Below are 11,631 nucleotides of genomic sequence, written 5' to 3' on the forward strand. Positions count from 1 at the left end.
CCATTGCGAAAAATTCCCTACTACTACCTTCTTATAAAGGTTTAAGACTCAGTACTTGTAATTTACAAGTGAAATTAAATATTAATAGACCGTAATAATAACCGACAGAAGACAAACAAAATTAAAAGTATTAGAATCATATTATATTCCCCTCCTCATGTTTTTAGATAAAGAAGAGCAATGGAAAGCAAAAATGAACCTCCACTTGTCCTTAACCCCTTATTATTCTTTCTTTGTCTTTAAACAAGAACCCAAAGCTGTCGTCAACTACTTGTTCGTACTCCTGACTCACTCACTACTCAAACAAACTCACTGCAAAAGTAATTTAAAAAAAAAAAGAGAATAAAGCCTCATCAAAAAGTAGATTGAATTTTCTCGCAGTAATAACAGTAATCCGATCACTCTCTCCGATCGAATTCTTCTCCTTCCCAAATTTTCTGCTCAAATCTCAAAAATTCCAGGAGCGGAGCGGAGTTTAAAATGCGCGAGCTCTGCTTCCAGGCCTCCCCGAAACGCTTGCAGGTCAGTCGTCCGAACCGATCCGTTTTTCTGGATTTCGGATGTATTGCGTTTGAAAATGCCGAGAATTTATTGTTTTGTTGGAGTCCGATTGATTTCGGAGGATCGGCGGTGGTTTTTAAATTTGTATTTGTATTTGGTGCTTAATTTAAAAAATTGGAGTGAGTTTGGTGTGGATCTGAGCTAAATTAAGTAATTGATTGACTCTGCAATTTTTTTAATTTTTCATTTGAATTTTGTTTCAGCAATTTCAGCTCAATTTCTATGTTTTATGAATTTTAATTTTAATTAATGCTTTTGTGGAAAGAAATTTGAATTTTTTATTATTTTTATGTTGTTTAATAGAAAGATAGGTGCTTGGATGGGAGTGGACGCAGGAGCAGGGTGCGAGGAGGGGAAGGAGTAGCATCGTTTGCTGTGCTGCAGTAGTGAAGTGATCAGACGTCGGTATGGCATCTGCTAGCCTAGGGAATGGTGGAGTTGGCAGTTCAAGGTCTGTGAATGGCTTCAAGAGTTCGTCTAGTTCGGTTGATTGGCTGGGGAGGGAGATGCTCGAGATGAGCTTGCGGGACAAGCCAGATCGTGATGACGATAGAGTATGCCGTGTTCGTTCTAAACTGTTCGAATATAATGTGAAATTTTTGCGTTAACTGTCATTTGTTGCGACTATCACATAACGAAATGGTGGCCCTTTACATTGCCACAAGCAACTGATGAGCAAAATGGTTCTCAAGCATTTTGGTCTAGATTAAGGCCCCGCTCTAGTTGAATGCGACTTGTTTTGACTAGAATTTGGTGTTTTTTGACAGTCCTTACTATTTCTTTTGTTGTAGGATAGCGAACCGGATGTAATTGATGGAGCGGGTGCTGAAACAGGTCGTGTAATACGAACGACTGTTGGTGGTCGAAGTGGTCAATCTAGGCAGGTTGGACAAGATTCTATTTTTCTTCAAATTTAATCTAGTAATGGTATTGCAAATCAGAAGCAGTGATTTCCTATAACTCGGTGACTTACATTTTGTTTCTTTGTCTCGTTTCTACAGACAGTAAGCTATATTTCAGAACATGTGGTTGGAACTGGTTCTTTTGGGGTTGTTTTCCAGGTAGGTAGAACTATATACTTTGCTCAATAGAATCTACCTGATTTTCCAATGAATTACATTGTTGATAAAACTTTAACTTCTTTGCGCAGGCGAAATGTAGAGAAACTGGAGAGATTGTTGCTATCAAGAAGGTGCTCCAAGACAAGCGCTACAAGAACAGGGAGTTACAGATTATGCAGATGTTGGATCATCCAAACATTGTTGCCCTAAAGCATTGCTTCTTCTCAACCACAGACAAAGAAGAGGTTTACTTGAACCTTGTACTTGAATTTGTTCCTGAAACGGTGAACCGCATTGCGAGGAACTATAGTAGGATCAGCCAGCGAATGCCCATAACATATGTTAAACTTTATACCTATCAGGTATGAATTTGGCTTCATTTTTACTTTCTCCGTCTTTTGGTTTAATTGTAATGAACACAATCTAAGGCTTCTCTTTTTCAACTTTGTTGTGGTGCAGATATGCAGGGCACTTGCTTATATACATAATTGTATTGGAATCTGTCACCGTGATATCAAGCCTCAGAACTTACTTGTAAGATTTTTTTTTTCTTCCTAAGGAACTGGGAGCTCCTGTATGACAAAATATGTGATTGACACCATTGCAAGTTATCTGTCTGACCAATAACCTGGTCTACTAAGCAGAGCCATTGATTGCTTTTACTAGTCAACTCTCATGTATGTGTCAAATTGGTGCAATACCTTTGTTATTTAGATGGTAATAGTGTTTTCAGAGTCGAAGGCATAATATGAGGCGTTTTGTTGCTTTTTGAACTACCATAAGCTTTCCGTGTTTTCCCATAAATATTGTAATTAAGTTAGACTTTATTTAAATCAAGCAGTGCTTAGGGAGTTAGGGTAATGCTGCACATGCACAATGTAGTTCTTGTGACAACATGCTGCTCTAATGATTACAGGATCAATACTTAGTAGCTGGTAGACTTTGAACCTTCCATGTATATCTCTATTTGTGTTTTGTGTGTGTCTAAGTTTCCACACCGTGCTGCTTCTGCGCCTCTATTTTATGTACCTCGAGTCCTCCAATTTCAGAAATTCCCTGCAGTGTTATAGATAACATTCTCATCAAGCTATCTCATATGATATCCTTCAATTTCAATAAGAAAGTAGTTTGATGCGTAACTTTTAGAATTCATGGATTTGGGGTGATTTTAGTGATTGCAGTTTCTCTTCTTCCTTTGAGGATTAGATATTAGTTCTCTTAGAGCCTATATTATATTGAGCATTTTGGTGTCTATGGAAAGGACTTGATTTTTATTTCTTAAAGGGCGTAAATAGGAAGTTACTACCCTTCCTTATCAGTTTGTAAGGCTGTATTATCATTGTCAGCCTAGCAAGCTTAAAAGAAAGTTGGTCAAATACCATAACCAAGAAATTAATAAAGAAACAAGATAGATAGTATTGAATAACTTGGGGCACATTTTGTGGAAGTTTGAACATTCTTGTTGGGCACGTTCCGCATTGTCTTTCAATAATTTGAGCCATCCACTTTTTAGGCCCCACTCTAAGAATTTATCTGATCACAATGCCTAAATTGTATTCAATTTGTCTAATGTTCAAGGAGTATCCTCGGAAGGGTCTGAGAAAGTAGAGGATTCGATTCATTGGACTACATTGCAGGATGGCCTCTACAAGGATGTCTACGCTTTTCTTAAAATGCCGGCCTCCTCTTTGAATAATTTTTCTACATCTATATGTGTCTGTCTATACTCTGCCATTCACCTTTTGTTGTTCATGTTCTAATGCTTCATGTCATTCAGGTGAATCCACACACGCATCAGCTGAAACTTTGTGATTTTGGGAGTGCAAAAGTGTTGGTGAGTTTTGCACTCCATCCTTTTTACTGATGAAGGTGTCTTATGGTCTTGTTATCTAATTTCATTGCTTACATGGCTGTTCCATTTGTGTTTATCAGGTGAAAGGAGAACCAAATGTTTCTTACATCTGCTCAAGATATTATCGTGCTCCAGAATTGATATTTGGTGCCACTGAGTACACAACAGCTATTGATATATGGTCTACAGGTTGTGTGATGGCTGAATTACTTCTTGGCCAGGTGATTTGGTACTCAAATATGCGAATACTTGCTGTTTTTGTTACTCTTGTCCTTAAAAATACTTAATATTGTCTAGCCAAATTCTCTTGCAGCCCTTGTTTCCTGGCGAAAGTGGAGTGGACCAACTAGTTGAGATAATTAAGGTGAGGATGTCAATCTAGTTCTGTGTAGATTGCCATTTTGTATTTATTTAGCGAACTTTGAATATCGAATTAAAACTGTAAAACAAAACCATCGGGGTTGAGTATATGAGTTCGCTTTGACTCTTTTTGGGTTGATTTTGGTCATCCTAGGTTCAATCAACTATTATAAACTGTTACTCCTTAGAATGTCATCATTTTTTTTGGTGGTGAAATCTTCTATGATTTAAAAGTCTACAGTTCTCTAGTCTTTAAGAAGCTGTTGTTTTCATGTTTTCAAATTTCCACAATTATGAAAAGAGGAATGAATAGACATACGGTTAATTATACATTTTTGTGCAGGTTTTGGGGACTCCAACCAGGGAAGAGATAAAGTGCATGAATCCAAACTATACTGAATTTAAATTCCCACAGATAAAGCCTCATCCGTGGCACAAGGTGTGTCTTTGCGCGTACTCTTATATTATTCTTAGATGTATGCTTGTGACTTCAAATTTTATTTTATAGATCAAGCCATGATGTATTGCTAGACCTTAAATTGTATTATTGCACTGATATGTGTACAATGTCATCGTCAAACCTAGCATGAAAAATGCTCCTGCTGTTGCTAATTCAGAAAGTAGTCATTATGAGTGAAATACTAGTAGTAATTTGATTAATCCTTTGTACTGAGACTAGGGTAAATTTTTTTATTTGGTTGGTGTCCTTAGCAGGCCACTCCCAAGTTTTGTTAAATTAGGACTGTACTCAGTAGATTGCTAAGAGAAATGTTGCTGTTTAGTTATGAAGAATCTTCACAATGGTTTTGATAAGTGATTACACTGATTGCTAAAGTAAATAGAATTTTTTACACTTAAGTATAGTGTTTTCCAAGAACATGTTAAAGGACAGGAAAAAAAATGTCATTAAATTGATGACCTGCCGTAATGGGATATAGCCTGAGAGAGCTGATTGATGAATGAAGATTTGTAGGCTCTAACTAGTAAAGCATGGCGTTTTTCATTTTGAGTTTCGTTGGCTTCTTTGGTTGAGCTAGGGATGATTTGCACCATGTAAACATGCGAAGAAAGAAAAAGAAAATATTTTAAGGTGATGTCCTAATCCTATCATGTAAGAGCATCTCCAATCATGCTCTATATTTTCAAGTCAAATTTAACTGAAAAGACTAGAAAGTTATCTTAGGAGGTACCTAGAAAATTTCTACTCCAAACATATTGTCTAATTTGGGAAGTCATAGTAACTATGAACCAATACAAACAGAGTTTATATTTGAAAAGTAATCAATGCTAGGAGATCCTTTCTCCCTCCCCAAATTTAGGAGTTCTTAGAGGATTTGCTATGCTGGGAGCAGGGTAGGGAGTGTCTTGGAGATGAATTTTTTCCAAAGTCTCCCTAATTTTTAGCGAGGAGCTCATTTAGGGAACCCATTGGAGATGCTCTAAGGATATAGTCTACGTGGAACTGATTGGTGACTGAAAATTGAGTAACTTTAAGTATTGTAAGCTGGGCTTTGATGAGTTTGAGTTTTCCTGGCTTCTTTGGTCAAGTTAGGGATGACTTGTCACTGTATGTTGCATTTCTCATGTATCTAACAAGGCATATAAAATCCGATGAAAGTACATCAATAGAAATTATAAAGTTGTTTCAGGTTGGATGTATGAACTCTTGGTATGTGACTAGTGCCTTGTCCAGTGGAATCTGCTTCAGAGATTAATGCACTGTCTATTTGTGATGTGTTTGGATGAGACTTTTTAAGGTATAATTGGGTGGTGATTAGGGGCATGATGGTGTGAACTGATATGAACCTTTGTATCGTTTAGTTTCTAATATATTTAAGGTGAGTGGGCGTGCAAAAATAATGTATATGTGGAGCTGGCAAAGTGGGGTTGGCAATTTGCATGGAGATGGAGACTATTATTCATAGATTTTTAATTAAGAAATCATGAGGTCATGACATATAGGTGTTGAAGGTTGAAAATTCTGTATGGGGCCAAGGCTTGCATTAATAATTTATTTATAGCTTGGGAACCCTACGTTTTTTATCCAGAAGTCGACATTTATAACTTTCTTGAGTGTCATTCGGATGGTCAAATAAACTCGTGAAAAGTAACTGCTTAATCATGAATCTTTGACTGCCTTAACACGTATTCCGCCACATTATATTATCCCATGCAGAACGCAGTATGCCTGTTCCTGTTGATGTGGTATTTATATCCATCTCATATGTAGCTTTCATCATTATTGCTGTTGTTCATTTCGGTTGTGATAAGCTGTTGCTCTAAATAGGAATTTATTGATCATGGAGATTAACCATGATATTCTTGTCATGTTGCAGGTATTCCAAAAACGCTTACCCCCAGAGGCAGTAGATCTTGTTTGTAGGTTTTTCCAGTATTCCCCGAACCTGCGATGTACTGCTGTAAGTATGACTTTCAATTTTAGTTTCCTTCAGTAAAAAAGAAAGAAAACAATTCAGCGCTAATTACTTTATTGCTTTGGTTTTGCAGTTGGAAGCTTGCATTCACCCTTTCTTTGATGAATTGAGAGACCCAAATACTCGTCTTCCTAATGGTCGCCCTCTTCCTCCTCTATTCAACTTTAACCCCCAGGGTGAGTTTGATTTGAATCCTTTACATAAAAACATGGGAGTTTTAACAAAATGCCTGCGGTACTGTTCACTTTAACGAAAAACCACATTTTTACACTAAAAAGTCAATCCTGGTACTGTTCAATTTACCCTTTATTTTGTCCTTATTGTTAAAACTCAAAGTTTTCAAGCCCTTTTCATTAGTTTTCCTTAAAAACATAGTACCATTTCACTTTTCTAGAAATTTTTGTGGAGATTGCTGCCATTGGCTTCATGGTGATTATGATAATTGCAAGTTCTTTAATCTAATGTGAATAAAAAGGCTCGATTATGTCCTTTTTTATTCTTATTCTACAAACGTGCAGTTTTGCATTCACCAGAATTTTTTACATTTGGTTTCCATGTTTCTAATGCTCCTTTTATGCTTCATTATATTCTCTTTGATAGAGCTTCAAGGAATTCCAACAGACATAGTCAACCGACTTATTCCAGAGCATGCCCGTAAGCAGAACTTATTCATGGCTTTGCATACCTAGCAACTTCCACGAGCGTCTGTTGCTTCTGCATACCATCACAACTCCAGTATGTTCCTGTATCAACATATGTAAAATCTCTCTTACCTTTTCACTTGTCATCGTGTGTCCTGTGATTGCGAGTAGTACGAGTGTTGCAACTGTTTGCGAAACAAGTTAGGAAAATCCGAAGATTTAAGTTTGCATGCGGATAGAGGTAGTTTTGTATGCTTATTTGAAGACCAAATATAGATAATATCTATGTTACTGCGACTCCCACTGCGAGGAATATGAGATAAAGACCGGTAATATGTATACGCCAAGAGTTTCTTTTTTCTTTCTTCCTTCCCTTGGTGTATGGTTGAACGCCCTTTTTGTCTACTATAATTTGTTTAATTTTTTGACTCAATCTTTGTGCTTTCAATCTGAACAATGTGAATCTCGCGTTTCCTGAGTTACGTTGATGCTGTGTTTCCTCAAACCAAAACGATAATTAGTTTCTACACGTGATCTTCGTTCTTGATTTTTAATACGAATGAAGTGCTTACGAGATGGACAGAACGGAGCATGTACTCTTCACAATGAGTACAGCCTTGGACTGTTCGAATTTGATCATGTACTCTTCACAATGAGCTTTGATACCGGAAACTCAGCTATTTACACAACATTGCGCCCTCCTCTCGTCTGGAGAAGGGATACTTTTTTGAAGTGCTAAAAGCAGCTCGAGAGAGAAAACGTGGATGTGCTTTTGGCTTCTTTATCTGCTTCCATGAGAAGGCCGTTTGGATTTTGAGGAGCATTTAGGAGAGATAGTAATGGGGGAAGGAAGCATGGCAATTGCAAAGGAACGCGATGATTTTCTTTACTTGTACAAATTATGTACGTGTATATTTCTCTTTTGACTTGTAAGGTGACGAGAGAGATACATGCATATACAACGTCTTTATACAAAACACCAAAAAATCACACACAAGACTGGAGCCCCTAGGTTACAGATGAAAGTTACGTATATTTGAATCGGGCGAAAGAAATGAGGAAATCGCCTTAACTACATTTTTGGTGCGTTAGAGACAAACCCATACATTTAGTGTTGAACTTATTAAGTTTGGGTAGCAAATTTTAACACTTCTCTCAATCCTTTAAAATCCAAATCGATTATTTTAATTTTTTCTGCCCTAGTCATAAAATTAAGTCTAGTGATTTTAGGTTCAAATATTGTGAATGGCGAATTCGATACCAAATTAAGCTGCCTATTATGTGACTTTACCGAACTCTCTCTCCCTTTAGTGTAAAAATATTGATGTACTAAAAAAAAATCTCATTTAATTTACTTTTTAAATTTCTTGTTTCTTTAATTAGTTCGAGCGCCTTAAACCCTCAGTCCTTGGAAAATGACACAAACACCCAAAACCCCCCAAACCCATCGTCATCTTTATTCTTCCTTCCAATTTAAATTTGCGCGCAGGATAGATTCTCTGATTTGCGGAACACAAAAGGGGAGAAAACAGACAGGACACATAGATTCTCTGATTCCTAGGAAACAATGGGTTGTACGACGTTGGACCTCGCCGGAGCTGTTTCTCTCAAACTCAACAACAACACCCACTTCCTCCGCTGCTCTCCGAAGCCCTTCCTCGCCTCTGTGGGGTCCATCCGCTCTCGCCGCCATCCCAACGGCTCCCCATCCACCCTTCTCACTTTTCGTGTTCACAAATCACCGCCGTCCCTTTCCCTTCGCGCCCAATCCGCCACTGTTGCTCCTGGTACTTCCGGCAAAAAATAAAAACACCCCTCTCATATTTTACTTCGTTTGATTTTTACTTTCATTCAAATTTTCATGCTTTCTGGTTAATCATATCTGATTTTTGGTGTTTTATTTTTTTAGAAATTAATTCATATGTATTTCTCAGTTTTATTTTTTATTGAAAAAAAATTTAAAATTGCAACTATCATTACTTTAGTGGAATATGGAAATATCTATATAGGGGACGGATCTATGAATGATTGATGAATCTTGTTCTAAAAGATTGATAGTTCGAATCGTTGAAATATATTACAGAGTGGGCAAGAAAAAAACTTGCGTCAAAAGTTTGTGTAAAGAAGTGGTGCCACGGACCCACGCCATACATATATGTGTATGCAATGCATGAAAGTTTAATTATGTTTGTGTATATATATATTTGGTGTAGATAACTATATAGGTAGGAATGTATGTGTATAATGATTTAGCGTTGCTTGTTGATGCTACAGTAGAGCGGGTGGTGGTTTTGGTGATTGGGGGCGGGGGAAGGGAACACGCTCTTTGCTACGCATTGACGCGATCCCCTTCTTGTGATACTGTCTTTTGTGCCCCTGGCAATCCCGGAATTTCCACCTCTGGGGATGCCAATTGTATTTCAGACCTCGACATCTCTGATAGCTCAGCTGTCATTTCATTCTGCCGCAAATGGGGTGTGGGGCTTGTCGTTGTTGGACCGGAGGCCCCTCTTGTTGCTGGTCTCGTAAATGATCTGCTTGAGGTTGGAATCCATGCTTTCGGCCCTTCATCCGAGGCTGCTGCTTTGGAAGGGTCCAAGAACTTTATGAAAAGTTTGTGCGACAAGTATGGAATACCTACTGCTAAGGTTTGTATTACGTTTGATATTATGTTATAAAAGGGTGTTGTTAACTTCAAATATTGCTTGCTTATGATCATTAGAACTCGCAAATGATAATGAAAAACGATTGGCATTGCCTTTTCAGTTCTTGTGTCGTTATTTTCATAAAAACAAGAGTTAACTAATGAATTGATTAATTGATGCAGTATCAAACGTTTACAGACCCATCTGCTGCAAAACAATATATACAAGACCAAGGGGTGCCTATTGTCGTTAAAGCTGATGGATTGGCTGCTGGGAAAGGAGTTATTGTTGCTATGACTTTGAACGAGGCTTTTGATGCTGTTGAATCAATGTTAGTAAAAGGTTCTTTTGGGTCTGCTGGTTGTCGTGTCATTGTTGAGGAATATCTGGAAGGAGAAGAAGCGTCTTTCTTTGCACTGGTGGATGGAGAGAATGCTATTCCTCTGGAATCTGCTCAGGACCATAAACGTGTTGGGGATGGCGATACGGGGCCTAATACTGGTGGAATGGGTGCATACTCACCAGCCCCCATCCTAACTAAAGAACTTGAAGATTTAGTCATGAAATCCATCATTTACCCCACAGTGAAAGGCATGTCAGCCGAGGGCTGCAAGTTTGTTGGGGTTTTATATGCTGGACTCATGATAGAAAAAAAGTCTGGCTTACCTAAACTGATAGAGTACAATGTACGTTTTGGCGATCCAGAGTGTCAGGTCAGTAAACAGATCACTAGTAGATACCTATATAAATGATTCATTTGTTCATTTTAAATGCGGAGGATTAGGATTTACTTGAAATCTCACACAATCGTTGTTTAATGCATGTCATGTTGCTTTTACCATTTGGGAAGTCTTTATCAACAATTTTTTGCTAATTTTACAGCCAACAATTTAGGTTCAGTAGTTGAAGGGTGGTTTATGTCTGTCTCTCGTTCTTTCCAAATCCTTTTCTTTTAATTGAAGGAATGGGTTGCGGAATGAGTTGATGAAAATTTGAATTTATCTTAGTCTACCTATTAGGTTGGTGTGGGAATGATAGTATGGAAGTTTGGAACTTAGGCATGGAAATTGGGTATTTTTTCCATCTTATTCAGATCGTGTTGCTGTTGAATAACATGTTAACAACAATTTTCGGTGCTTCTTTGGCTTAATGATAAACAGGTTTTAATGGTTCGCTTGGAGTCTGATCTGGCACAAGTTCTACTTGCAGCTTGTAGAGGACAGTTAAGTGAGGTGTCGTTGAACTGGTCGACTGGGTCAGCCATGGTGGTGGTAATGGCAAGAAAGGGGTACCCAGGTTCATATGAGAAGGGAAGTGTGATCCGTAACCTTGATGAAGCAGAAGCTGTTGCCCCATCTGTTAAGGTATTTCATGCTGGAACTGCACTGGATTTAGATGGCAATTTCATTGCTGCTGGGGGACGTGTTCTTGGGGTGACCGCCAAGGGAATAGATCTCAAAGAGGCATGCGATCGGGCATATCAAGGGGTTGAACAAATTAATTGGCCGGGAGGGTTCTACCGCCGTGATATTGGCTGGAGAGCCCTTCCTCTTCCTCAGAAACAATTTGTGAGAGGAGGTTAAACATTTGTACTAAAAAAGAGAGAATTCAGAGTTTCTATTCAAATTGCAGGTGTATGACATTCAGGACCATAAATGTGAGTTATTACCAACAGTTAATAGGGAAGCTTATATATCTCACCATCACACGTCCATATATCACATATGTTGTGAGCTTGGCAAGCCAATTCATGCAATCTCCCATTGTTGATCATCTTCACATTGTTAAGAGAATTTTGTGCTATCTCAAGGGTTCAATAGGGCAAGGAATCATCATGCATAAGAATAAGTCCACTGCAATTAGTGGTTTCACGGATGTAGATTGGGCTGGGAATGCTCTTGATAGAAAATCTACCACATGCTATTGTACGTTTTTGGGGGGCAATCTTGTTACTTGGAAGAGCAAGAAGCAATAAGTAATTGCTCGTTCTAGCACAGAGGTTGAATATCAAGCCATGATAGCCACTGCTTGTGAACTTATTTGGCTTAAAGGGCTTCTTTCAAATTTAGGGTTTCC

At 38.1% G+C, this 11,631-nt stretch overlaps 2 protein-coding genes across 6 annotated transcripts; both read left to right on the forward strand.

Moving 5' to 3' along the window:
- The first annotated feature begins 127 nt into the window (after positions 1 to 127).
- On the forward strand, positions 128 to 7,343 carry LOC137713261 (shaggy-related protein kinase kappa). Of its 4 annotated transcripts, none has more exons than XM_068452563.2 (13): positions 128 to 522; positions 865 to 1,115; positions 1,353 to 1,445; positions 1,563 to 1,622; positions 1,712 to 1,984; positions 2,082 to 2,156; positions 3,400 to 3,456; positions 3,555 to 3,695; positions 3,788 to 3,838; positions 4,178 to 4,273; positions 6,171 to 6,254; positions 6,343 to 6,445; positions 6,870 to 7,343. In XM_068452563.2, the coding sequence occupies exons 2-13, from the start codon at positions 969 to 971 to the stop codon at positions 6,956 to 6,958; spliced, it is 1,269 nt and encodes a 422-aa protein (XP_068308664.2). In that variant the 5' UTR covers positions 128 to 522; positions 865 to 968; the 3' UTR covers positions 6,959 to 7,343. The 4 variants fall into 4 exon arrangements, with proteins under 4 accessions (XP_068308664.2, XP_088542645.1, XP_068308655.2 ...); XM_088686519.1 differs by having other exon boundaries at positions 166 to 522; positions 869 to 1,115; XM_068452554.2 differs by having other exon boundaries at positions 180 to 522; positions 865 to 1,124.
- Positions 7,344 to 8,314: 971 nt separating this feature from the next.
- On the forward strand, positions 8,315 to 11,241 carry LOC137716231 (phosphoribosylamine--glycine ligase-like). 2 transcript variants are annotated; one of them, XM_068455658.2, is made up of 4 exons: positions 8,315 to 8,697; positions 9,185 to 9,558; positions 9,738 to 10,268; positions 10,716 to 11,241. In XM_068455658.2, exons 1-4 carry the CDS (start codon positions 8,478 to 8,480, stop codon positions 11,136 to 11,138), a joined length of 1,548 nt encoding a protein of 515 aa, XP_068311759.2. In that variant the 5' UTR covers positions 8,315 to 8,477; the 3' UTR covers positions 11,139 to 11,241. The 2 variants fall into 2 exon arrangements, with proteins under 2 accessions (XP_068311759.2, XP_088542646.1); XM_088686520.1 differs by having other exon boundaries at positions 8,321 to 8,697; positions 9,188 to 9,558.
- The last annotated feature ends 390 nt before the right edge of the window (positions 11,242 to 11,631 follow it).

Source organism: Pyrus communis, chromosome 15, assembly GCF_041283825.1.
Source record: "Pyrus communis isolate YQ-2024b chromosome 15, ASM4128382v1, whole genome shotgun sequence".
Taxonomy (NCBI): Eukaryota; Viridiplantae; Streptophyta; class Magnoliopsida; order Rosales; family Rosaceae; genus Pyrus; species Pyrus communis.

What these genes read in the sequence shown, in the direction of transcription:
- LOC137716231 (XM_068455658.2), top strand. Translation starts at nt 8,478, where the DNA reads ATGGGTTGTACGACGTTGGACCTCGCCGGAGCTGTTTCTCTCAAACTC. An exon ending in ATCCGCCACTGTTGCTCCTG is followed by an intron (nt 8,698 to 9,184) that starts GTACTTCCGGCA and finishes TTGATGCTACAG; the next exon opens with TAGAGCGGGTGGTGGTTTTG. An exon ending in ATGGAATACCTACTGCTAAG is followed by an intron (nt 9,559 to 9,737) that starts GTTTGTATTACG and finishes TAATTGATGCAG; the next exon opens with TATCAAACGTTTACAGACCC.
- LOC137713261 (XM_068452554.2), top strand. Translation starts at nt 969, where the DNA reads ATGGCATCTGCTAGCCTAGGGAATGGTGGAGTTGGCAGTTCAAGGTCT. An exon ending in TCAAGCCTCAGAACTTACTT is followed by an intron (nt 2,157 to 3,399) that starts GTAAGATTTTTT and finishes CATGTCATTCAG; the next exon opens with GTGAATCCACACACGCATCA. An exon ending in TTGGGAGTGCAAAAGTGTTG is followed by an intron (nt 3,457 to 3,554) that starts GTGAGTTTTGCA and finishes TGTGTTTATCAG; the next exon opens with GTGAAAGGAGAACCAAATGT.